Raw genomic sequence first — 24,167 nt, 5'->3', positions numbered from 1 at the left:
GTAGAAGGCATTTCTTTTACTCCTGTAAAGGAGTTTAGCTCTGCTTCCACCTTGCCCTGAACAGCCGCTATTCCTTACTTTGCCCCATAGCCCATCTTATTTGCTTCTTTTTTTGTCTGATTCAGATAACATTGGCAGTGGTCCTAAATAAAAGGCCATAAACAGGCATCAATATGAGCATGACCGGATCTTAAAGACCGGTAATGGTTAACAGCTGTAGGAAACCTGGTCACAACACCCTAAAATTTACTCATGACATGTAAATAAAATATATAAAACTACAACTAGAAAATGCAGTTCCGGGCACAGTTGCAAAGGGCAAGATTGTTGTGCTGAAATGTCTTTATTTGCTACATTCTCAGTGCCAAAGAGTTGAGGGAGTGCTTAAGAGTTGAGGGAATTATATGTCTAGGAAATATCCATTTGGGACAGGGATAAACATTAGTCCATTAGTGACTTCCCAGGGCATAGGAAAATACAGAGGCCCCACAGATTATATGCATCATAGAGATTATTTACACAGGCATAAGGGCTTTATGTTATACGTGTTGCACATTGACTTATCCATAATGGTCAATACTGGCACTATAACCTACACTTAAAGGGGTCATGAAATCTAAATTACCTGTGAGCCTCACAGTTCACCAAAGTCAACGTTTATCGTGAAGAGAGGTATTTTTTCAAGGAAAGTTAGTTTGCCAGCAATACACACATTTCAGCAGGGAAAGATAAATAGAGCTTTTCAATCTTTTTAAGAATAAGTAGCTCATATTGCAGTAATAGTTTCTGAAATGAGTGGAGATTCAGCTTTGGAGAAATTCCAATGCAAAGAAAGACTGTTAAGTTCACTGTGAGCCCCAGTTACAGCTCTGATCGCAGCCAATATATTTGCATTGCCAGGAAATGACTGCCAGGTATACAGCAAAATCATTCAGAGACCTCTAAAATATTCTGTGACATATTTGCATTTGAATGATCTTTGGTTCTCAAAGTCAGTTAGTGTCTTATGCCAGGAACAGATACAGTAGTGTAACAAGAAAGAATTAAGGCACTACAGGATGGTATTCGCTTGTTTTCCTATTAAATTAAGATACCTGAGCACTCTAAAGCATGCAATCTTAAACAGGGCATGTACGTGTTTGTGTGTGAGTGATCAGTATCTTGTGACATTGCCCACAGCAGAAAACATGTGCAGGAAATGGTGATATTGGTACAGGAAAAGGGATTACACATCAGCTCCTTGCCACGGAAGCAATCTGCATATCCACTGGGATGTGGAACTGATAGGGTTTCCAAGATGTGACACTGTTGTAATTATAGGTTAAGCACAGCCTTAGGCTCAGATGTGTCAGTCCTTGTGAGCCCTACCATACTTCTAATACAGATTCAACAATTGAACAGAAATGGCCAAGACTGCTTAGCCTGGATGCATCAACACATTAAAATTTGAACCCTCTGCCTGGAACACATATTAATTCTTAGATTCCTGTATACAGTAATTAAGGATTTCAAATATTAAGGATTTTCAAATAAATGTTGTATTGTCAAACATAATGTGCTGTAGTTGGCCAGCACAGACTAATAAAGAGAAAAACCTTGTCTACGCAGAATGGGCTGCAGCGGACTACTGGAAAAGACAGGGGTCATACAGTAATGTCATGGTCCTGGAGATAAGCAGCAATGAGAGGTTTACTCAATGGAGCTTCATTGTGGAGCTCACCATGACCAATACAAAGATTTAGAAAAGCAACATCCTCCAAAAGGAAATGAAAATCGCTGTTTTTGGTGAGCAAATGTTTGGTAGTTTATACATAACGTGACAGAAATGTATCAGAAATTATATTTCCCAAAGTGAACAGTTTCTGTGTGTGACATATTCACAAATAAAAGAGAAGACTTTCACTGCTCCTGCCTGCCACTAAGCAACCATGTGAGCTTGGTGCTGGACTGTGCATATGCACAGAGCTAAAGAAAGGTGATTCTAAGGCCTTTCTTTTGCCAAAATAGAGGCAATTAACATTAACTTTGACAGCACAATTAAGGTGAATGTGTCAAGCTAAGGCTCAGTATCATAGAATGATAACCTGCAAATCAGTCCCCCCTTACTGTACACACTGTGGTCATCCAGTAAAGTATGCCCCAAGCAGTGATATAGTGAAATAAGTGTAACTCTACAGCTGAATGGTAATTGCCACTTCTCTTACAGACACTTAATGCTTAACCCTAAATTGTTAGTGTGTGCAGCTTCTGGAAAGTGATCAAAGGACACACATATCTTTGTGACCACATGGAAACAAGCATATGCTTGAGCTCCAAATGAGTGAACATAAGTAAAACTGACTAGAGCAGGTTTATCCAAGTCAAGAAAGAAAAACTTAAAAAGTATATATATGCTTTACTTTGTGGTAACTGCAGTCCTGGCACTGTAAAAGAAGCACATGGAGCAGGTTAATGTGTATCATGAGAGATTGCTGTTAAAGGCACACAGATCACTCCACCGGTTTGTTAACAGTTTGCATTAGAAGTCTTAAAAACATTCCATAAGCTGCCAACATCAATTTCCTATTGGAAAGCACTTGTGGGGCTGAACGATGGGACATTATGCAATGGAACAGTTACCCAGTCATGTTGCCAAAGGGCATTTTGTCTTTGTTCATTCAGCTGTAGCAAAAGTAGAATCTTTAAGATTTGAAATGGCCAAATCATTAAATTGGTGTAAAATTCAGGCCAATAATGGCTACATTAAGTAGGCCAAGTCATTCTGTTGCCATCAAGTATCTTCATGGTGTGTGCATTACAATCAGCAACTATGAAAAAAGGAAGAAACCACATTGGCTTCCAGCTTGGGAATTATTACTTCAATGCAAACATCCAAACACATTAGTTGACAGTGCTTTGAAAAGAAGCTAAAAGCTAAAACAATTATCTTAATTATTACACCGAAGGTTTTAATTTGGCATTATCAAGTAAAAAAAAAAAAAACACAAATGTCCAGAGAGTGGAGTTTTTACATATCACTGTTGGTAAATAGGCAAGAAAGATCCTGTGACAATCTAGTTTAATATAAATTTCAATCAAGAATAACTTGCAAGGAAAAAAATTGATTTGAAAAACTTGCGACTCTCGCAGGATCTCTACCAGGCATAAGCTTTGCAAGTCTGTAGAACTTATCCCTTGACACCCAATGTGAGAAGATTAAGCTGGCTACACACAGAGCGAGATCGTTGGCCACCTTGGGCATTTGGTCCGTGTTTGAAACTGCAAATTGATCTGATTAGTGTTAATATCTCATCTGAAGAGCTTGTTTGCCTAATATTTCCAATGGGGAAGTGACTGAAATGCTTACTGTAAGTTATGACTCGGACCATGGAAACTGCATTGGAAACCAGCCTGTGTGCGTGGCCAGATTTGTGATACAGTAAAACACAATAGTGAAGATTATATAAAATAAAAAGAATAGATGTTCCCAGCCTGTCCAGCACTTATTACATATTCATAAATGAATATAAGCTCTTATTTTATAGTAATATTTCACTGGGGTTTTGCCACTTCTTGTTTCAGCAATCAAGATTAATGCCACACAAGGTACGGTGACCCATGTTGCCATCTGACAGAAAAAAAAGACCCTCTTGGGTAGTCGCTGTATATGAGAGTGACTGCTTTCTTCCTAAAGGCAGAAGCAATCAAAACACTCAATGTGACAGTAAAGGTGGCCATGCACTATAAGATCAGCTCGTTTGGCAAGGTCACCAAACGAGCAGATCTTTCCCCTATATGCCCACCAAAGACAGGTCCTTATTGGGCTAATCCGATAATTTGGCTGTACAACGATGGGAATAGACACTGAAGGGACCCCGATTCAGGTCTAAAGAACCTGAATCGGCCTGTTTATGACCACCTTAAGGCAGCTAGTTATTCGTATTTAACTGATCAGCATACAGGGAGAACAGACAGATACTGTACAAAGGGCCACGTATTGTAGCCATAGCAGATAGATATCATCTATCATTAGCCTGAAAATATATGTGTGTATCAGCAGCTTTAGTATAAATACACCTAGAAAGCCTGTTTCAAATAAGAAACCTTGCAAAATTCAGGTTTCTTTACTTTTATTGAAAAATATTGGTTGGGTATTTTTTATTTTTTTTTTCATTTCGATAGCCTGACGCATTCAATTTTGTGCCCTATATTTGTATATTTAAAATAAAATGTCCCCCTCTAAACAATTGCCAATTTCAGGGCACCTTTATCCTGAGCGTGTTCTACACCACTTTATAACCAATTCTATATTCCAAACTGTTTACTTTAGTTTGAAATCTACCATCCAAATTAATGCAGTGCCAAATGTTTTCTATTCCTTAGATTGCAGCCTTTGACCAACAAGCCTCACAGGAACTGAAGGGCTCGGCTACAAATTAATGTAGTCAGAAAAAGCCATTTCAATAATAGTAATAATCACAGGGAGTTATATGCGAAATGGCAAGGTGACACTGAATTGTGTTCTTACTACTAGCAATTGCATGGCAGCACTTAAAATATTGGAGTATCCTATGGTACTGTGCTGAATTTCAATTTCCTTATGTTGAAGTAAAACATCTCAGAATATCACCCTCTACACCAGTGGTCCCCAACCCATGGCTCATGAGCAACATGTTGCTCACCAACCCCTTGGATGTTGCTTCCAGTGGCCTCAAAGCAAGTGCTTATTTATGAATTCCTGGCTTGGAGGCAAATTCTAGTTACATAACAAACAGGTGTACTGCCAAATAGAGCCTCCTCTAGTCTGACAGTCCACATAGGGGCTACTAAATAGCCAATCATAGCCCTATTTCGTACTCCCCAGGATCATGTTTCCCACTTGTGTTGCTCCCCAAAATTTGAATGTGGCGCTCGGGTAAAAAATGTACTTACTATGTTACTATGTTACCCCTGCTCTACATCATACAAAAACTGAACAACCCCATTAACATCTTATGGATACCAATGAAATGCTCTACCAGATAGATGTCCCATTGCAAGACCATGTGGATCCATGCATAAACTCTTGATTCTCTAGACCAGCACTGTTGAACTGGAGGCATACAAACCAGAAGTAACCTATCATACTGTCCAGAATTTCATAGACTTCTTTGAATAGCTCATAATTTTATTATAACACAGCCCCTAAATAGCTGAACCACTACACTGAAAATGCTGGACAGAACTGCTCTATCTTCAAGCTGTGGCTCTCAGCTGTTGCTGAACCACAACTTCCAGGTGTCCCAAAAAATTAAGCAACCGTTTGTGAAGATTGATGTTCCACACATGTGTTGTCTTCTATAGAACCGCTACCCCTTCTGTGCAATACACATTGAAACAGGTAAGAGGTTGATAAAAGTTTTGTTTGAAAACATGGTCACTTACCTTGCCCCACCTGCACCGTCTCCTGAGTCCTGGCTTCCAGCCTCACTTGGGGTGCTCACGGATTTAGAGGAGGGAGATGTTGGAGGAGGGACTAAATAGTGAAACAGACACGTATCCTCTGTTACTATTCGCAGGGGTTGGACCGCTTAAGATGTTTCCAAAGTAATTTAAAGTGAAGGGTACAAAAGAAGAGGGATAACAAAACCAGAAGGATGGCAAACCAAAAGCATATGTGGATGGAGATGGAAGATGAGAAAAAGAAAAGAAAGGGAAGAAAGTTACCAATCACATGCTGGATCATTCATGCAGTTGCATTGGCATATAACATGGAGACGCGCAGGGAAGGAAAATGGAAAGTGATGGAATAGTCTGGAGAGCATTCATTTTCATGACAAAGATGCATTCTTGTGTAGAACATTTAGATAAAATCATCGAATTTTCAGAAATCATCAGGATTCAGGGTTTTTTTCCCATACAGGTAACACTACACCGAGGCAGGATGGCCAATTGGCCACTCTCCCTGGTGGGCAAAGTTCTTACTGGCCTATCAGTTTTACTAACACTGGAGATACTGTAAATACCACTAGTGTGATTTCCCATATCAACCAATCAGATTTGAACAGTCACCTGCTAACACAAGCAAACATCTGATCGTTATCTATGGGCAACATCACTGGTTATATTTATCTCCAATGTTCGTAAACACGCCCCAATGTTCTCTACGAGAAGTCAATGAAACATTTATAAGACATGCATGTTATTATCTGAAAATGTGGACATATATATTTCAGGGTGATAATCCCTTGTGTGTTCCATAACCTGTGTTATGCCCTGGGCTTTTCCTAGTTGGCAATTCAGTCTCAATTACATTCTTTGGACCGACAGTCTGAATCAGGTACCATTGTCAACTGCAGAAGATGGCAATGCTCGTTACATAAACTTGATCGTATGTGCACTTGTACACGTGATAACTAAATTATAGTGGCTATGGTGTATATTTAGTGTGTTTGTATTCTGACAACCTCTTCAAACAATCAATAATGGAAGATGACTTTCAGATATGCTTCTCATTATCTTATCAGACCTGTACACGTTCTCTGTGATTGCAAATAATACTCATTGCAAAGGGCCAAAACAAGAAATGGTTTCAATTTTGCAGCTCTCAAAAGGTTAACAAAGAAAAAGTAAGTGTATTGTTAAATAGAAAGAGCAGAAGCAAAATTACCAGGAATTACATTTGTAATCCTGATTTCCCCTTTGAAAGCCAAGTGCTGCTTGTATCAATAAGATGTTCCAAGTTCTCCTACAGCTGCTGACATGTTACATAGGATTTACAAAAAAACATTCACATTTAAATCCTGTTCCCACTCCTCCTCTTTTTAAGCTTGTAATTTGAACAACAGCAAATGCCTAGTGCAAACATAATGAGGCATGAGAAGATTAGGTCTGTCCCCACCATGGGCTCCAACATAAAGGCTGAAGAACCCTAATTGCAAGTGATTCTTTGCAGTTAAACAGGTGACAGTGGTTGAGCTCTGGCCCACTGCCTTGGCTATAGAAGGCAGTCTTTTATCTTGCCTGATGAAGGGCGGTGTAGGGTGCATGTACGATCATTCACATTATACAGAGAAGAGGGCCTGCATGTTGTGTTTCAGGTCTCAGAACAGCCTGTATATTCCCCCACTGTGATGCATCTCACCCATGACTCAACACTACAAAAGTGGAATTGGCAACATGTATTCATTACAAACTACAGACATTTAAAGGGCCAATATAATAGAAGCCACAAAGTTTGCACCTGGTCCAGCAACCCACAGCAACAAGAACGTGTTTGCTTTTAAATTATGATCGCAATGAATCCAGAAATTTTAAATTCGGCTGAAGTACGACCAAATATGTATTCTAATTAGGGAAAAGTTAAAAAGTGAATCAATTGTGAACAAAAATCTGTTATGTTTAGTCATGCAGAACTTTAAAGTCACATAGTTTTAAAGGTGTGGATTATATTCGGTTCAACACTTTGGATTCGGTATGATTAGAATCTTCCAAAAACTGCTAAGATTTACAAAAACCTGGATTTGTTGCATCCGTGTTGCATGGCCAAATGCTACCTGCTGACTGGTTGCTATGGGTTACTAGATCTGGAGCAAACTTTGGAGACTTTAACCTAAGCATTCATGTTTCTATTAATAAATGCTGAAAGAATTTTTTTTCCAATACATTTTAATGTTTGACTGAAAAAGTTTTTGTAATAAGACAAACTAATAATCTATCTAAGCTATTTAAAAAAAAACACCATGTATTTTTTTTTATTGTTGGACAATTTTAGTGTATATTACTCATTTTGGGTTTTCCATAGGAAATAATGTCAGGGGTATCACATTACATCAACATTTTGCTTCAGAAGTCTGGTCAAATTCTTTATCAAAAGGCTGCAATAATGACAATATGTTTATAAATATCTGCAATTGAAAGATATGAAGAAATATAAATATCGGAATGCTATATGGATGCTCAGCAGGTCTGTGTGCAAACCCACATCAGCATCTGATTTTAAGAACTATAACAACTTTTAAATATATTTATTAAATAAAAGCTCTTTTTATTTATTTTTTTAATCACCTATACATCTTTTAAAGAATCCCCCCCAGCCTTTCTTCCAGTGGTGAAACTCATGTGGCACCAAATAAAAATAAGGGTTATTATAACAATATCTTAGTTTTAATGGATTCTCCCAAAGTCTAACTAAAGAATCAGGGCTATTTGGTCCCTTCCAGTCATTCCATTGTTAAAAGGAACCGGCTCGGCTGACTTGTGAATGTAGGTCATCTCAAGAGGAGATTAGCAGTGGGGAGAATAGCAGTTTTGCAGGACCCCAACACCAGACATAGAAAAGCTCTAGGCAATTCCCACTGCCTTTTAATCCCTCGATTAGGCTACAAGGGGGATGAGTGGTGGCCACCTGCAGGGCTCACTTCAGGCTGTGTGTCCATTAGTTGCCTGAGACTTCTTGCCCACAGCAGCTCACAAACCAATTACTGGACATTCTAAGGGAAGCACCTGGCCAAAAGTATCTAACCCCAACACAGCACTACACAAAGGGTATGTGATAAAGATTTGTGCCAGCTTATATACTGTATAAATTATATAAATATAAAAATAATCATTAACTTGAATCAAAAGAGAAACATGTACAACTAAGCATTAAACAATTGAGTTTCCACTGTATTTGCTTCCCTTAAATGTGTGGCACATGTGGCCCCCTGGCATCTCACTTAACATTCCAATGATAAAACATATATAGATACAAATGTGACGACACCTTCCAATATTGCCAGTAGGAAAAGGGACCCATCAGTGTAATGTAATTAAATTTAATTGGTGCAAAATTTGCCCAGGTCCAGTAACCCAAAAACAATGAATCAGATGTTTGTTTTCAAACTAATGTCCAAAGCATAAAGTGTGTTGTGATACACAACTACCTGCTCAAAAACCAGAAGACACGAAGTTTCAAAAGATATCAAACAGGGTGGAACTTTTTAATTCAGATGAATTTTTAAAAAAGACTAATTCTGAACCTTCCCTAATTTGCATATTATATATTTTTACAGTATCTTTTAAATGTTGCCTCCTTCAATTGTTCGCTCGTTAGATAAATATGCTGCTTTGTAGCAATAAAGATGGCCATAGACGCAAAGATCCGATCATATGAATCGAGGATTTGCACGATTTTCAGACCATGTGTGGAGCGTCACGACATTTTTATATATATATAAAAAAAAAAGGACAATAGGAAATAATTTGTAGGTGCTGGGTGAGCAGATACACTTTAAATGTAAAACATATCTATCTCTATCTATATCTCTATCTATATCTCTATCTATATCTCTCTATATCTCTATCTATATCTCTATCTATCTATAGATTTTTTTTTTTTTTTTTTGATTTTTTTTTTATAACTTCTTCAGTCAGACATTCAAGAAGCGGCCAAATCTTGCAAAAATTTGTGGGATTTGGCCATATCCTTAACCAAGTCTTGGATCTGGTGCATCTTTCATGTATATGCCTATAAATAGAACTGTTTTAGGATTTAAGAAAAAAAAAAAAAATCAACAACAGATCCACAACATTGGGCTCACAATTTTTTCTTGCTGCACGTTTGTTTATTTATTCTGTAACAAGCTCACCCCGGGTTAAACCCAACGATTGTAATGACATCACTATAAGTATCACTATAACCCTCATGATGGACTATCTTTATGGTTTCTTTGGGGAAATGCATCTTGTTTTTAAAGGTTGGGTGCCACAGAAGTTGCCTGAATGGCTACCTGGCTCTTTAGAATTACAGGGAACTGAGCTGAGATACCGACATCAGAAAATAACTTTTTTTATTACCTATCATAACATTGTCTTTGAATTCTATTTATAAATTTGCCATAAAAGTATTTGCCTGATGCTTTTACATTACCTTTCTTACTACCCTGTTCCTCTATGAGGGGGCTGCCATATTAGTTAGCATTAGAAACTCTAACTGACCGGTTAAAAAGGGACAGTCAGGTTGGCAAAGGTTTAGGAACTTCAAATAACAATTACTTACAAAAGCAGCTCCGTCATTGAAAAACATGACCTATAGGTAACTTTTCATGCAGATTTTTAGTGTCCTTATCACTTTAAGCCTTACACAACCTGCAAGCAATATGATAGTGTGCTGAGTTGCCTGCATCCTAAGTATTCTACACAAGCAGTAGTGCCAAAAAAAAAGCAAGCAGACATGCATGAGGGGCATTCCAATGTGCACTTCTGCTCCTTACCCATAGGGGGCTCTGAGGTAATCCCCATGCTCTGCAGCAATGCATCAGCTTCTCTTCTTTTTTTCTCCAAGTCTGACTCTTCTTGTGTGGGTACAGCATCCTTTTTCTGATCTGTCTGCAAATAACATAAATAACACATTTCCAGCAGACCTGACAAGAGTGAAAAATAATTTACAGTGTGCCTACATAACAAGGCTATTCCTGGAAACAAACCGTGAAAGGGTAAACAATTTACTGGGCAGAAATGTGATGTTTTAGCAAAATAAATAAAACAATATTACAACTTTACTTTTAAAATTATGCTATAAATTAGCCATAACCCCTCTACCTCTACAACAGCTCAAACAAAATTTTGAATGTAAAGCAGCAAGCAGCCAGGCAGTATATAAACAATGATAGGCATTTGGCACCACCTGCTGTCAGTATTTCATCATTGCAATAGTCGGGAAACCGGAAATTATTATAGCAACATTGCTTTGTGTAACAATTAACCAATTAAAATATTGCTGTCTACCACACATATAACAAACACACATATTCTTTAAAGGGTACTTGAATTTGGTTGTTTTCAATTACAGGTCTGCAGTACAATTTCCCATGGTCCTATATTAGATAAAGCTACTTCTGCAGCTTGTGCAGTGAGCTTTGCGTTGGAAGAACAGAAGGAGGACTGCCATGGTTGAAACAGAAAGTTCTAGCTGTATAGAATGACCTGCCTTCCCTGCGTTCCCCTGTGGTCAGTTTTCCTGTATTCCACTGCAGGGGAGTGCAGAACAAAACACAGCCCCCTATAGTGCCATGCTCATGAAACCAACATAATGCGTTCCACCTGTGTTCGAAGCTTGGATGTGCCTGCATGTGTATGGCACTATAGGGAAATACAGACTGCATTTCGTCCTATGCTCCACTGCAGTGGAAGACAGGAAAACACACAACAGGGCGAAACACCTGTCAATATGAGCCTTTAAAGGAGAATTCAACCTGTGGGGAAAAAAACCCGTACCCCCACCCCAGGTAGACCTCCCTCCCTCCTCCCCCCTCCCCCCAGGCTAACTATACCCCCCCGGGGAAATGCCCCAAACTTTATACTTACCCCATGGCGCAGATTCTTCCAGCGAAGTTCCACGCATCCATCTTCGGCAATTTCCATGTAATTCTGCGCATGCACAGTTGTCGCAAACCGGCAAGCTGCTCCAACTGCATGCGCAGAAACACCGATCTCTCAGTCAGCTTACAGAGGAGCCGGAAGATGGACACGTGGATCTCCGCTGGAAGAATCTGCGATGATGGGTCTGCGCTGATGGGTAAGTATAAAGTATGGGGCTTTTCCCTGGGAGGGGGGGCAGTTAGCCTGGGGGGGGAGGAGGGAGGTCTACCTGGGGTGGGGGGTACAGGGTTTTTTCCCCACAGGCTGAATTCTTCTTTAAGGCATATAGCCCCAAATGTAATCACAATTTGCCCAGAAGCAGTAACCTATAGCAACCAATAAGATGTCTGCTTTTAAACAAATGACCAGTAAATGTGACCTACTTATTGGTTGCTGCTTCTGGGCAAACATAGAGCCTTGTATTACATAACCCCCTATAGACTACTAAAATACTACGGGACTGATTTAGGAACATAGGTCCATAACTGCACACGTCCAGTTGCCAATACCAAACAATTAGCAACAGAAATGAGAAAGCAAAGACCTGATTGGTTACTATTGGTAACTGCGATTTTGTAATTGGCACCAACATTCTTAAATGAGCCTTTGAACCACTACGAACTTGTCTACTCCCTCTCCCATCAGTAACTGATATATCTGTCCACGGCATCAGACATTATCATGGTTATCCTTATTTATATAGTGCGGCACAAGGTGAACGTTATGCCATACAACTGGTACCTATCTTTAAACCCTGCCTGAAAGTCTTTTGTAATTTGACTATATTACTGTTCTTTGACCAATAGGCTTTTATTAATATAATTGTGAAAGCTGTGCGAGTACAACCCTATACTCATCCATCTTTTGTGAACAAAATAGTGATTACAAGCTCATTGCTGTCCCCTAGTGGATACTGACTTCATATACGCACCAAAGAAACCTCTTAAATATTATAGCAAACTCTTAAAAACATAAGAACATCTCGTCCCAGCAAAAAAAAATATTTAGGCTGTTCTAAAGGCAAGCAAAATAAACGAGGAAGGAGAGAATGAACACACTGAGGCTTATTTATAATCTGAAATAAAGTACCATGGAAGTACTGTGCAGTATTCTGAACTTGATTTTCCATACATACCTTGCATATTTGACACATCTCTACTAAAGTTACAGTTAGGGATTCTTTTCTAAGACCAATGGCATACGAAAAAGCCAAGTAACTATGCTGATGGTTATTTAAAATTCCTAGAACATGCATGTGAACATTCAAAGTGACAGGTGGTACATGGGAACATGGCTGAAATATGCAAGCAGAAGAACATTGCATGCCCTTAGCTTAATTGCACTGCACCTCTGTCTTCCCTACTGTTGGACACCTTCAAATTTTCAGACATTCAAGAATTAGCAACACATAAAAATAAATTTAAAAAAACAGTTTTGGCACATCTACAGTAGGTCTGTTGCTATAAAGAGAGGCTGACTTGCACATCTCATGCCAGAATATAAAAGAAATGAACTTACTTCTTTCTTTTTCTTCTCTTCTTCCTTTCTCTTTTTCTCCTCCCTTATCTGAGCCAATCGCTGCTTCTTGCGCTCCAATTCTGCCTTCAGTTCACTTTTGTCAGACATGATAACAGCCCTTTTTAAAATGTGCAATATTATGTAAATTAGTGCTGTTTTTGGGACAGATATATTGTTCACTGGCACTTAAATGACATTTAAGTCTCATTTACATGTATAATAACTTCCAGAACACTTGGCAGGATAGTAAATACAATAACGCACGCTTCTTTACTGTAGGAAATTAACTGGTTTGGCGAGACTTAGCCTTCCTAACTGTATTAAAAAAACACCTATGTAATGCATTTCCATAGATCCAATAAAAGCCAGTCCTGCTTTAGGGCAGACATTTTGCACCAAAGAGAACGGAGCCTGTAGGTGCATTCCCCACTCATTCAAGCAGTTTCTTCAGTTCAATTCACACTTCCAATCATGTACATTTGAAAATGAACCAGAGCCGGGCAAAGTGGTATTTCCAGATGCTCAATCGTCATGTTCTCACCACCCTGCCTTCTCCCCTCTTGTCTCTTTGTGTATGTCTGTATAAAGCAGGAACTTGCAAACTTATTTGCCACCCTGATCATTTGTTCCGTTCCTCTGGAGTTCATCCCCTTCCCTTTGAACCATAGGCAGCTGCCTATCCTGCCTAGTTCCGGCCTGGAAATTAACACCTGCTTCGATGAGAATCATGGTACCATTGTGACTGGATCACACGTTCACACCTAGGAGTTTCATCTAACACCTACCTTCAATAGTTTAACAGAACCACTGTGACTGGATGTCTGTGATTATACTGCCCTTAAGGGTTTAAAATCTGGGGTATTTCCTACTCAGATGAATGGTGAAACATTTGCAAGAATACTCAGCCCTGTTGTTTAAAACCTATTTTTATTAGATAGTGTATATCATGAAACAGATGAATGAAAATGTTCACAGACACTATAAGAAAATAATTTAGTCTTAAAGGGACAAATACCTTGCCTTATTACTAGAAGTATCTGGAAGCAGATGGGGTCCTAGAGCACCACTAGGTAGAAGCAAGCAGATACATAGCTTAAAGGGATACTGTAATGGGAAAAAAATTTGTGTTTTTTTTCCATAATGCATCAGTTAATAGTGCTGCTCCAGCAGAATTCTGCATTGAAAACCATTTCTCAAAAAAAGCAAACAGATTTTTTTATATTTAATTTTGAAATCTGACATGGGGCTAGACATATTGTGAGTTTCCCAGCTGTCCCCTGTTATGGGGCTTATGCTCTGATATCTGATACACTTCAGTCACTCTTTACTGCAAGTTGGAGCAATATCAGCCCCCAGCAGCCTAGCAACAAAACAGTGAGAAGGTAACGATAGCAGCTTCCCAACACATGATAGCAGCTGCCTGGTAGATATCAGATCAGCATTCAATAGTAAAATCCAGGTCCCACTGTGATACATTCAGTTACATTGAGTAGGAGAAATCATAGCCTGTTAGGAAGACGTTCCTTCCTAAAGCGCTGGCTCTTTCTAAAAGCATATGACCAGACAAAATTACCTGAGATGGCTGCCTACACACCTATATTACAACTTAAAAAAAAATTCACTTGCTGGTTCAGGAAGTAAATTTTATATTGTAGAGTTAATTATTTGCAGTAGCTAGAAAACCATTACTCTGCGCTGTTCCGGTCCTCCATAGAGAACCAATCGTTTCCTTTAAATGCGCTTTATTAAAACACACTCAGTGGTATATTTATAATTATTGTGCAATGGGTGTGCTGGACTAGTAATGCAGGAACTTTTCTTGCTAAAGAAGTATTTTGGGGGTAGCCGACATCTCGTGAGGGCAGCATCTGGAAGAGAGGACACGCAAGCCGGGTGACCTACGATGCAGACCAAATCTAATTTATCTGTTTATAGTTAATTATTTGCAGTGTAATGTAGAAATAAAAACTACATCATAAAAATCATGACAGAATCCCTTTAAGAGTTTTCCCATAACGTGTAACATGAGTCAAGCTGTGGCGGCTTGCTTAAAGGAATCAATAGAATTATTATTTGACCTGGTGAATAGGATTGGAGTCACATGACTCTGACTGGATATTTTGGATGACAAGCAAGCCTCCTATTGAAAATCCAAAGAAGAACATTATAGATCAAATGTACAGTTGGGGCAAACCTAGATTTTACATTATATGCCACACCATAACGTCATCACATTCATTTTAAAGGAAAAAGTGTAATAATCTGCTTAAAAGGGTGATACAGATAGCCACAATGAGCCATTGATGCACACGTGTACAGTTTAGGTCATCTTTAGATTATGAAGCCTGTTCAGCATTCTACATTAATATTTATGGTTGTTTGAAGTACTTTTGAGGTCAGCAAGCATTTAAGAATGCCAAGAACAGACAAAGGGATATCCTGAGTATGTATTAAAGACAACTGAGTCATTCTAGAGGAGACAGTTGTTATCTACAATCTAATTCAATGTCCAGTCAGTACAAATCCATTTGTTGTTTCGAGCTCAAACGTACAATGAAGTGCTATATGACAGGGAACCCTTTTTTAGAAAACATCTTAGCAATTAATAGCTGAGCCAAATACTTTTTATGCATAGCAGATTCTACAAAGAGAAAACTAGGGACCCCTTTCACTTGCCCAACTATTTCCTACAGAAGATCAAAGTATCTGCCAGAGACACAATATTGTTCTGTTAAAGCTCTACAACAGCATCAAAGAAGCTGGCATTTTATGGTTTAGGATAAAGGCCTCTTGCAGGCAGACACGAAGGAAGGTGAATCTTCAAAAGGAAGCCTCCCTGGACCCAGACTATAATTAGAGATGGAAGTGCCAGCCCCATATGAAAAAGCAGGGAAATAATAAAGGACATACTTAGAGTAAGAGTTTAAAATTACTCAATAACATAATATTCAATTTTCTATAAAAAAAAAATGTAAATTAGAAGTCTAGTATAGGAAGAATAGGATGTACCATGAAATTGCCATTCTAGGCAACTTTTCAGTAAACATTGTACATTTTTAATGGTTTTTAATTATTTATGAATATATAACTGCTAGTGAAAAGAAGCGTCCGTCTGTCCCTATATTCTCTGCCCTGGTGATAAACAGAGCAGGCAAGTTCGACTTCTGCCACAGTGTTTCAAGGGACAGAAAGACACTGCTCTCAATTGCAACTGTGGACACTTGAATGCCATTGTTTGATGAATGTATATTGGACAGCTGCAGAGAACTGCATATTCTTTGATTAGGTAAAAATGTAAAATTCCAATTACATTCCCTTATATTTATAGGTCTATGAGAAGCCATTGCAGAGTTTAGCAGGCTGCTTGTAGGTCACAAAACTCTAAGGTGACAGGTTTCCAGTAGGGAGTATTGTGGTAAATTATCCTTTATAATTTACAAGTCTTAAGGGTCTATTTATTATGCTGTGTAAACAGTGGAGTGAAGCATTACCAGTGATATTGCCCAGAGCAAACAATCAGCAATGTAGACAACAAAAGCAAACATCTGATTGGTTGCTATGAGCAACATCACCAGTAATGCTCCACTAATCTTTTTACACAGCATGATAAATAGACCCTTTAACGTATGCCACAATATTAGTTATACGGTATTTAAATGCATGATGCACTTGCACAACTATTCAATTAGCAAAAGTCTTCAATATTATGCACAACCTCCAGCACCCTTTTATGGTCAACTTAGAGAAGTATGGTTGTCCCTCTCCTGAATCCCCAGAAGTTTTAAATCCCATAGTTTTCAATCATTCTGGATTTATGCCAGTCTTCCCTCATCCAAAGCTTCACTGCAATGCTCAGCTGCCAAGCCCTTCAATACAACTCCCAAACAATAACATTTCTATAGAGGCAACCCGACTCAGCCGCCTGCACTCAGAGTGGGCACCCAGCAGCAATTTGGGGCACACTTGCTCAGGATGCTATTCTATGTCACATATTGAGCTTGTGTCTATGGGATACTTGCTCAATGCTTGAACCCCAGTATGGTTGCCCACACAGGGAGTGGGGGTGTTTCTGGCCTGAAACTTGATGGTTTCCCTCATCTGGAGTGTAAGCGTTGTCAACCCGCAGCTCTTCAAAGGTGCCCTTTAAATCCTCAACTGGACAGCCACTGTTAAGGTACTTTTTTTAAAAAAAAAAAAACAAGGATAAAATAATGGCTCTTAGTGAAATGCCAAACTATAGATTAAATTAGTAATAATGTACCCTCCTACTGTAAAATTTAAGGATATTAAAAATCAAAATACTTCTAATATCCCATACATTTTTATGAACTTTAGAATACCCAAGTTTCATGTGACCCAAATACTAAGAACTGATTATAAATATATATTTAATAGGATATTTTTAGGACTCATATTATATAGAAATATTACAGAGCAAGCTTTCTGTACGGAGGTCCGTTCTCCATGTTAACTGAATTGTTTATCAACTAAAGAAAACCAGAAATGATGCGACACAGAACAGTGTAAAAGGTTGAGGTTTGGAGAGTATGAGAATGGCACTGGATCTGCAAATAGGGAGAGGCGTGGCCAGCTACAGTCCCCCAAACACCAGTCTGACATGCCTGGCATTAAAGGGGTTGTCCAAACACTTTTCAGTTCAATTGCTCTCAGATTGTTCCCAGGGAATTAAGACTTTTCTCAATTACTTTCCTTTTTTTTTTTTCACAGTTTTTTCAAAATCTACGTTTAATGTTTAATGTTCCTGTCTCTAGTGTTTCAGTCTGGCAGCTCAGTAATTCAGGTGCAGATTCTGAAAAGTGCTATATTTAGTCGATACATTTTTCAGCAGCATCTCTGAGTATTCGCAACTATTGTATCAATTCCAACAACTGTCTTTAATGAAACTCAGGGATTCTACTCAGCAGGGACATAGATATGAAATGTATCAACTAAAAGTATCAATTTGGGATAATGATGGCTCTCTCTGGCATATGATATGGACGTGCCCTATAATAGCTAGATACTGGGCTAAGGTGGTAGGCTATATTGTTGATACACTGCAGTTACCCCCTCTAAAGAAACCAGAAATATGCCTCCTGGGTCTGTTAGATGATATGATACCAGCCAATAACACCAGGGTTCTGGTGAGGACATTGCTATTTTATGCTAAAAAGGTAATTATACTACATTGGATGGCCCCTGCTCCTCCCAAGAAAGCGATCTGGTTTGCTCATGTTAATAAGATGCTGCCTCTAATAAAGTTGACCTACGAGGCTAGAGGGCAACCTGACAAATTTGATAGGATATGGGGTGTCTGGATGGAGACACATATGTTAACTTTGCCATAACTGTGTGGTACATATATTGCTGTGCTTTGACTGTGTTCAGAATGCGAAGTTACGACTGCTGCTGTAATATTATTTTATTTTATTGCTTTATTTTATCTGTTCCCCCTTCCCTTCCTTTCTGTATCCCCCCCCCTTTTTGAAAATTTCAATAAAAAGAACACCTGTTAAAAAAAAAAGTATCAATTTGGAACAGTTTAAAGGGTCGGCAACTCCACCCCCCAGCTGCTTTAGAATGTGAAAAATGAAACACTTCAATATTAGGAAAATGGTCACACACAGAAAATGGAAAGTAATTGGAAAAACCAACTGAACTGAAAAAGTGTTGGAAGGTGAACAACCCCTTTAAGGCTCAGTTGTTAAACTGGTGCGTTGAGAGGATCAGGTAGCAAGCTATCATAGCCCCTTTCTCTATTCTACATTTTACTCAAAACATTAATTAATACTGTCAATGTGAATGCTCCCCTTTACAGTTCTTGGCACATCCACATTAAAATAATTATAGTAAGTACCCAGCAAAAGACAGCAGCAGATAGTTTATACAAGTCTGATACAACATTTTGCGCACTTGACGTATAAACAAACCAGCTTTTTTAAAACATGTCAAATGCCAAAGTTTGTCCAACCCCATGTTCAGCAATCTTACCACAGAAATAACTAGGCAGATGACTTAAGTTAGAGTATACCAAGTTGAATGTGCATGCATCATGAAACTGTACAGATATTTGAAAGATCTGCCCGAGTTTGGCCAGCTTAAGTAGGTAACTTTCTATATTTACATGACACATTGTACATACATACATGCCCAAATGTTTGTCTAGTATGCTGCAGTCCTGGTAAGCAAAGATGGGTCCCTGATTTTTTTCAGATGATCTGATAACCTTAATTTAAGCATTAAATAAAAAAGAAATGTTGAAGCACTATAACATGTAGCTGCCAAAGTGGGGGTGAGTTGTCGTCCTCAATAGGCTCACCTAATATGACTGTATGGACCCGTTTACCAGACTGCTGCTGAACGCTTTGGAGAGAACTCGCTTTCAGATTACAGCTTTGAATGATTTTCTGATAGCAGGGACTATGAAACAAAGTCCTTCCTAATTAAGAGAGTGTGCTCACACCTGAACCAAAGTTGCTTTCATCCACTATGTTTTGCTAGCATCCTAAAATTAAACACTGCTACAGCAAACTATACTATATCTTTCAAACAGAGGCAGCACCAGAAAAAAATCCCTGTTTTTTGTCCTCCTCCAAACATGTTAAGAGAAGTATAAACCCAGCAAAACCCAGGATCCAACAGGGTAACCACAATATCCCAAACCTAGAGAACTGCATGAATGAGGGTCCCAATAAAGAAGGTTACTGATATGGCAAAAAAAAGTGCTGTGTAGATTCAAAACATGCCCAGTGTTAATACAAGAGAATATAAATACATACATACATACATACAAATTGCTCTCTTGCAGACCGTTCTGTTGTTTTGTGCTGCTAGATGCAGTGCATGTCACTGTCAGAGATTAAAAGTAATAAATAAACTTTTCCTAACTAAGGCAAAAGGAGTAGTTGAGCACTGAGCTTTCAACTGTGTGTCATCAGCAAACCACCAATTGGTGGACTGAGCAGGTCTTGATTTGGAGCACAGTCACATATTATTCTGTTTGAGGGGCAGCCCTGAACATTATGATGCATAGGAAAACATAACCTGCAAGGGAATGATGCAGAGTATTTTTAGAGACTACCCTTAGATGATTAAAGAACTACACAACTGCCATGTCTTCCTCTGAAACAGTGTTCAATTGCTAATGCATATACAGTGACTCAGCAGCACCTAAGTGGGATAGAGTTTTCATACTCCTCTTACAATAGAGAGACAGGATCCAAAAACAATGTGTTGTTATATAATGGCATAAAAGAAATATGGCTTCCAGCTGTGCAACAACAAAAATTAACTCACCTTGTCTTCCACCAGCTCAAAATTCAAGGGCCACCAGCCAGACTCTGCAACACAAACACATTTTCTATTAAATAGCAGGTAGCCAAAAATAGAACTGCAAAAGATACAGTTTTAAATGTACATGCAAAAAGTATTTGGGGAGCACCTTCCATCAAAATGTGAAAAACAGTGGATGGTGTGCAGGGTCAAGTATTTAGATGAATTATGAAAGGAAAAGAAAAAGAACTGACCCACTTGTCTGCACCCTCCAATCCAAGCTTGTCCGAAAGCTCATATATCTATTTATACACAATTAAAACATAAATTTTATTACCAAAAATAGTAATTAAAAATGGTCCAGTATATAACCATTAAAACCCGGTTAGGACCAAGGAGACGGATTGACACAAGGTAGTTGGTTTGTTGATATATACAAACAGCAGTGTGTTTACTGGGAAATCGGTCTGTAAACCTGATGTGTTAAATTTCAACCACAGGCATAACCCAGTAGAAGAATGGTTGAGAGGCAGGAGCAATTAGTTCACCCACTCAGACTCTGAGAGTTGCCAACCCATTTACTCCCATTCACTTTAGTATATTTAGGATGGAACCTTTACAAGATATCCTTGAAGTTCTTTCTTTATCAGCTGGAAGATCTCTACTTCCACAGCATCCATGTATTCATACAAGTAAACCCCTAATACAATCCACTCTCATTCAAAAGCCTGAGCTCATAACTGCACGGTGAGTCATAGGATCACCACCTACAGCTACTCTACTCTACTCTCTCATATACAATGGCCATGTATAGGCGTTTACACAGGAATGCTGTTACACATTGGTCATGTTTTCCCATATCTGCAATGTACAGCAGAACAATAAATTAATTGAACAGAGGTCATTACAATTATATACAGAAATAAGTACAATTGCATTAAAGATTAAGAACTACATATTAAAGATACAAGAGGAAGAAGGTCCCTGTTCGTTATAGCTTACAGTCTAAGGCATCCGTTTATATTATGGATATTAAGGATTCAAATCAATGCATGGTATGGCTGTTATGTAACTAATAACAGCCTGGGGCTCATTTATTAACACAGGGAAACAGTAAGATCAGAGATTAAGGCAACATACCTTGGCAGCCATGTCAAACAAGCTGACATCTGCCTTAACCGCTCGTGCGAGGGGTGAAATTGGGGTGATCAAATCATATGGTGGGCCTACACAGACTCATCGAGCAAAGCCAAAATGGAAGCCATCGGCATCTCACAGCATTATAAAACTTGTTCAATGCATGTTTAGACAATTTTTGGCCAGTTATCAGGGCATGGAGGCATTAAGAAGGCCTGCCCGACTGATATCTGGCAAGTTTAAAAATCTCACTGGATGAGGAGTGAATCAGCACATTGATGTAGTGCTCATCTGACAGGTCTCCATAGGCTCAAATGAATGATCCAATCGTTGCCTCTAGCGCCTTCAGTATGGGAATGGCCATCAGGGCCCAGAGTGGGTGGCCAAACAGGGCGGTGTATGGCGACCTTTCTCCAAAGTAGGATTAATGTGGCAGGTTATTTAAAGCTAAATCCTAGCTTGCTGCTATGGGTAACTCCATATATACAATCCTGGCCAGTGTTAACAAAAAAGCTGGTATAAGAAACTAAGTTCATGCAACCAGTTTTATCCCATGGGTTTGAACACACGGGTATCTGTCAGCTATAAAGGACTAATACATTTGGCCTGCCTTCATACACACTAACATACCATAATATCAGTGCCAGGATCATGAAAGTTTTTTTAGCAAAGGAAAAAAATCCAGCTGCTTGTTTGTAACATATGGCTAGCCTTTATTGAACAACAAAAAGCATAATCATTTTTATGCACTCACTCGTGTCATACGGAATTGTAACAGACAGAATAAAGAGTTAAGAGAATGCTCTGCCAATACATGCCATAACGAAAACAATACAGTCTACAGCATACATATAAATTGCTAATTAGCACATAAACTGTGGAGCTTAAGGTTGCTGGTGATCTTAGGGACACTTAAAGGATACATATTGCTTAACTAAAACCCCCTCCTAACTGTGTAGGCAATAATAAATACTATATTGTGCTTTGAGATAAAAATGTATATTATCTTTAAGAATGGCCCCTTTATTGAAGCTCCTATAGAACGGTTATGGTCCCTGTCCTGTTTCAAATGAAGGTGAGCATGTCCTAACGGCCCCTACCAAAAGCACAGTGGGAGGGGGATAACTAAACTGCTGATTGGTTCCTATTCTACAGTGCCGTGTAGGGAGTGCCCCCAGCTTCCCTGTAAAACCTGAAAAATCTGGCAGCAGGAAATGGGAAAGATGGTTGGCACTAGTAGGTGTTTTGTAGCAATTTCCAATAAATCTGAACACAAAAACACTACTATTTTGAGCATGTTCCTTCTATATTTAAAAGAGTATAATGCACTGACAAATTCTTGCTTTTCACCCAATATGTCTCCTTTAAGGTCAACTTCAAGTGAACTTTAATTTTATAAGATCTGGGGAACCAATGGCAAAGGTGCCTGATCCTCAAAAAATATCCATGCCGATCTGTGTTATCCTCCTCCCCATCAATAACACTGCCATTAGTCCTATGCAATTTTCCCCAGCGCTTCCTTTAACTTTTATTAAGTGGGCTCACCTTCTTAATTGGGTCACACCGTAAAGACCAAAAGATTTATCAACACACGTTGTATGAAGGAGGCCACAAAGCATCCGCAAAACTGTGTTGCAAAACTTTTATTCCAAAATACATGACATGTTTCGAGTCAGCAAGGACCCTTTCTCAAATGAGGAAAGAAAGGGTCCTTGCTGAATCGAAACATGTTGTGTATTGATGAACATTGCCATTAGGTACCATCTGTAGCACTAGAAGCCAAGTGGCAACCATAGGCTCAAACTGCCTCACATATCTGTCAAAGATCTGTCAAAGATCTCCGCCTTTGGATGAAATGATCTCCCATCAGACACTGAAAGCCTAGTGAGATGTAAATCAGCTTGCTGTTCCATCTGCAATGTATGTCTGGTACCCATCAATGACATGCGGCTGTCAGCACGCCCTGAGCAGCTAAAGGCCTAGAATAACAAACTAACTCAACCTATAATACAGCTCCTTCAATCTCACTGAGCATGCTGGGAGTTCCAGTTCTTGACGGACGGTTTAGCACTGAAAAGTCGAATTTACTATGGAACATATTAATCACCACAAACAGGCCCTTCCCGTGTCTCCATCATGATTCCCTGATCCATTGTATCCCTCCGCCCCAGCAGAGGACCAGGAGATGCCAATGACAGACTTGGAGGGCTCCAGCCTGCAGTGCCACGCTCCTAGCCCTATTCTATTCGCTTTGCACTCTCAGTAGCCAGCTCCACCAACCTTTAAAGCCTTTCCCCCCCCAGCGGGTCCAAGTATTCCTTTAATGCCCAGCGCTCTTCCTCCGAACCCCGCCCGCTGCCGGATACATACACTGGGAGATGAGTTGTTCTCCGGTGACGTCACTAACATGGGACGCGAGGCATCATTGTCACGTGGTACATATAATGACAACTGCAAGCGGAAGTTCATTAAGCGCAGCCGCTTAATGTGTTTTGATTTATATTACAGCTCTCTGTTCTGATCAGGTGCTGTAGGAAATGCTGCTTTATTAAGGTGTGTTGCTCTCAATGGTTTGGGGGGTATATATATAGATAGATAGATAGATAGATATATATAGATATATATATATCTATATATATCTATATATATATATATAGATATATATATATATACACATTCAATAGAAGATTCAGGTGCACACCGGGATTTGAATGGTTAAAACATCATATTTTATTTAAATAATTTAAAAACAGAACTGGTCCAGTTCTGTTTTTAAATTATTTAAATTATTTAAATAAAATATGATGTTTTAACCATTCAAATCCCGGTGTGCACCTGAATCTTCTATTGAATGGATACAACAGCCTGAACAGGTAGCA

General features: G+C 39.0%; 1 protein-coding gene across 9 annotated transcripts in view; it reads right to left on the bottom strand.

The window, feature by feature from the left end:
• dync1i2.L (dynein, cytoplasmic 1, intermediate chain 2 L homeolog) overlaps positions 1–23,749 on the bottom strand; it is a 49,105-nt gene extending 25,356 nt beyond the window's left edge. For 2 of the 9 annotated variants that reach the window (XM_018235896.2, XM_018235900.2), the window contains exons 1-5: positions 23,569–23,718; positions 20,176–20,219; positions 12,880–12,997; positions 10,215–10,329; positions 5,404–5,548 (exon numbers count right to left, since the gene is read on the bottom strand). In XM_018235896.2, coding sequence (XP_018091385.1) covers positions 5,404–5,548; positions 10,215–10,329; positions 12,880–12,987 — 368 coding nt within the window. In that variant the 5' untranslated portion in view covers positions 12,988–12,997; positions 20,176–20,219; positions 23,569–23,718. Of the gene's footprint in view, positions 1–2,399; positions 2,424–5,403; positions 5,549–10,214; positions 10,330–12,879; positions 12,998–16,898; positions 17,057–20,175; positions 20,220–23,568 lie in introns of all 9 variants that reach the window. The other 7 variants (XM_018235899.2, XM_018235901.2, XM_018235894.2 and 4 more) reach the window with 6 other exon arrangements.
• Positions 23,750–24,167: the final 418 nt, after the last annotated feature.

This window comes from Xenopus laevis, chromosome 9_10L (assembly GCF_017654675.1).
Source record: "Xenopus laevis strain J_2021 chromosome 9_10L, Xenopus_laevis_v10.1, whole genome shotgun sequence".
Classification (NCBI taxonomy): Eukaryota; Metazoa; Chordata; class Amphibia; order Anura; family Pipidae; genus Xenopus; species Xenopus laevis.
Note: the sequence above shows the minus strand (reverse complement) of the source record. Positions and strands in the feature narration are given on the sequence as shown.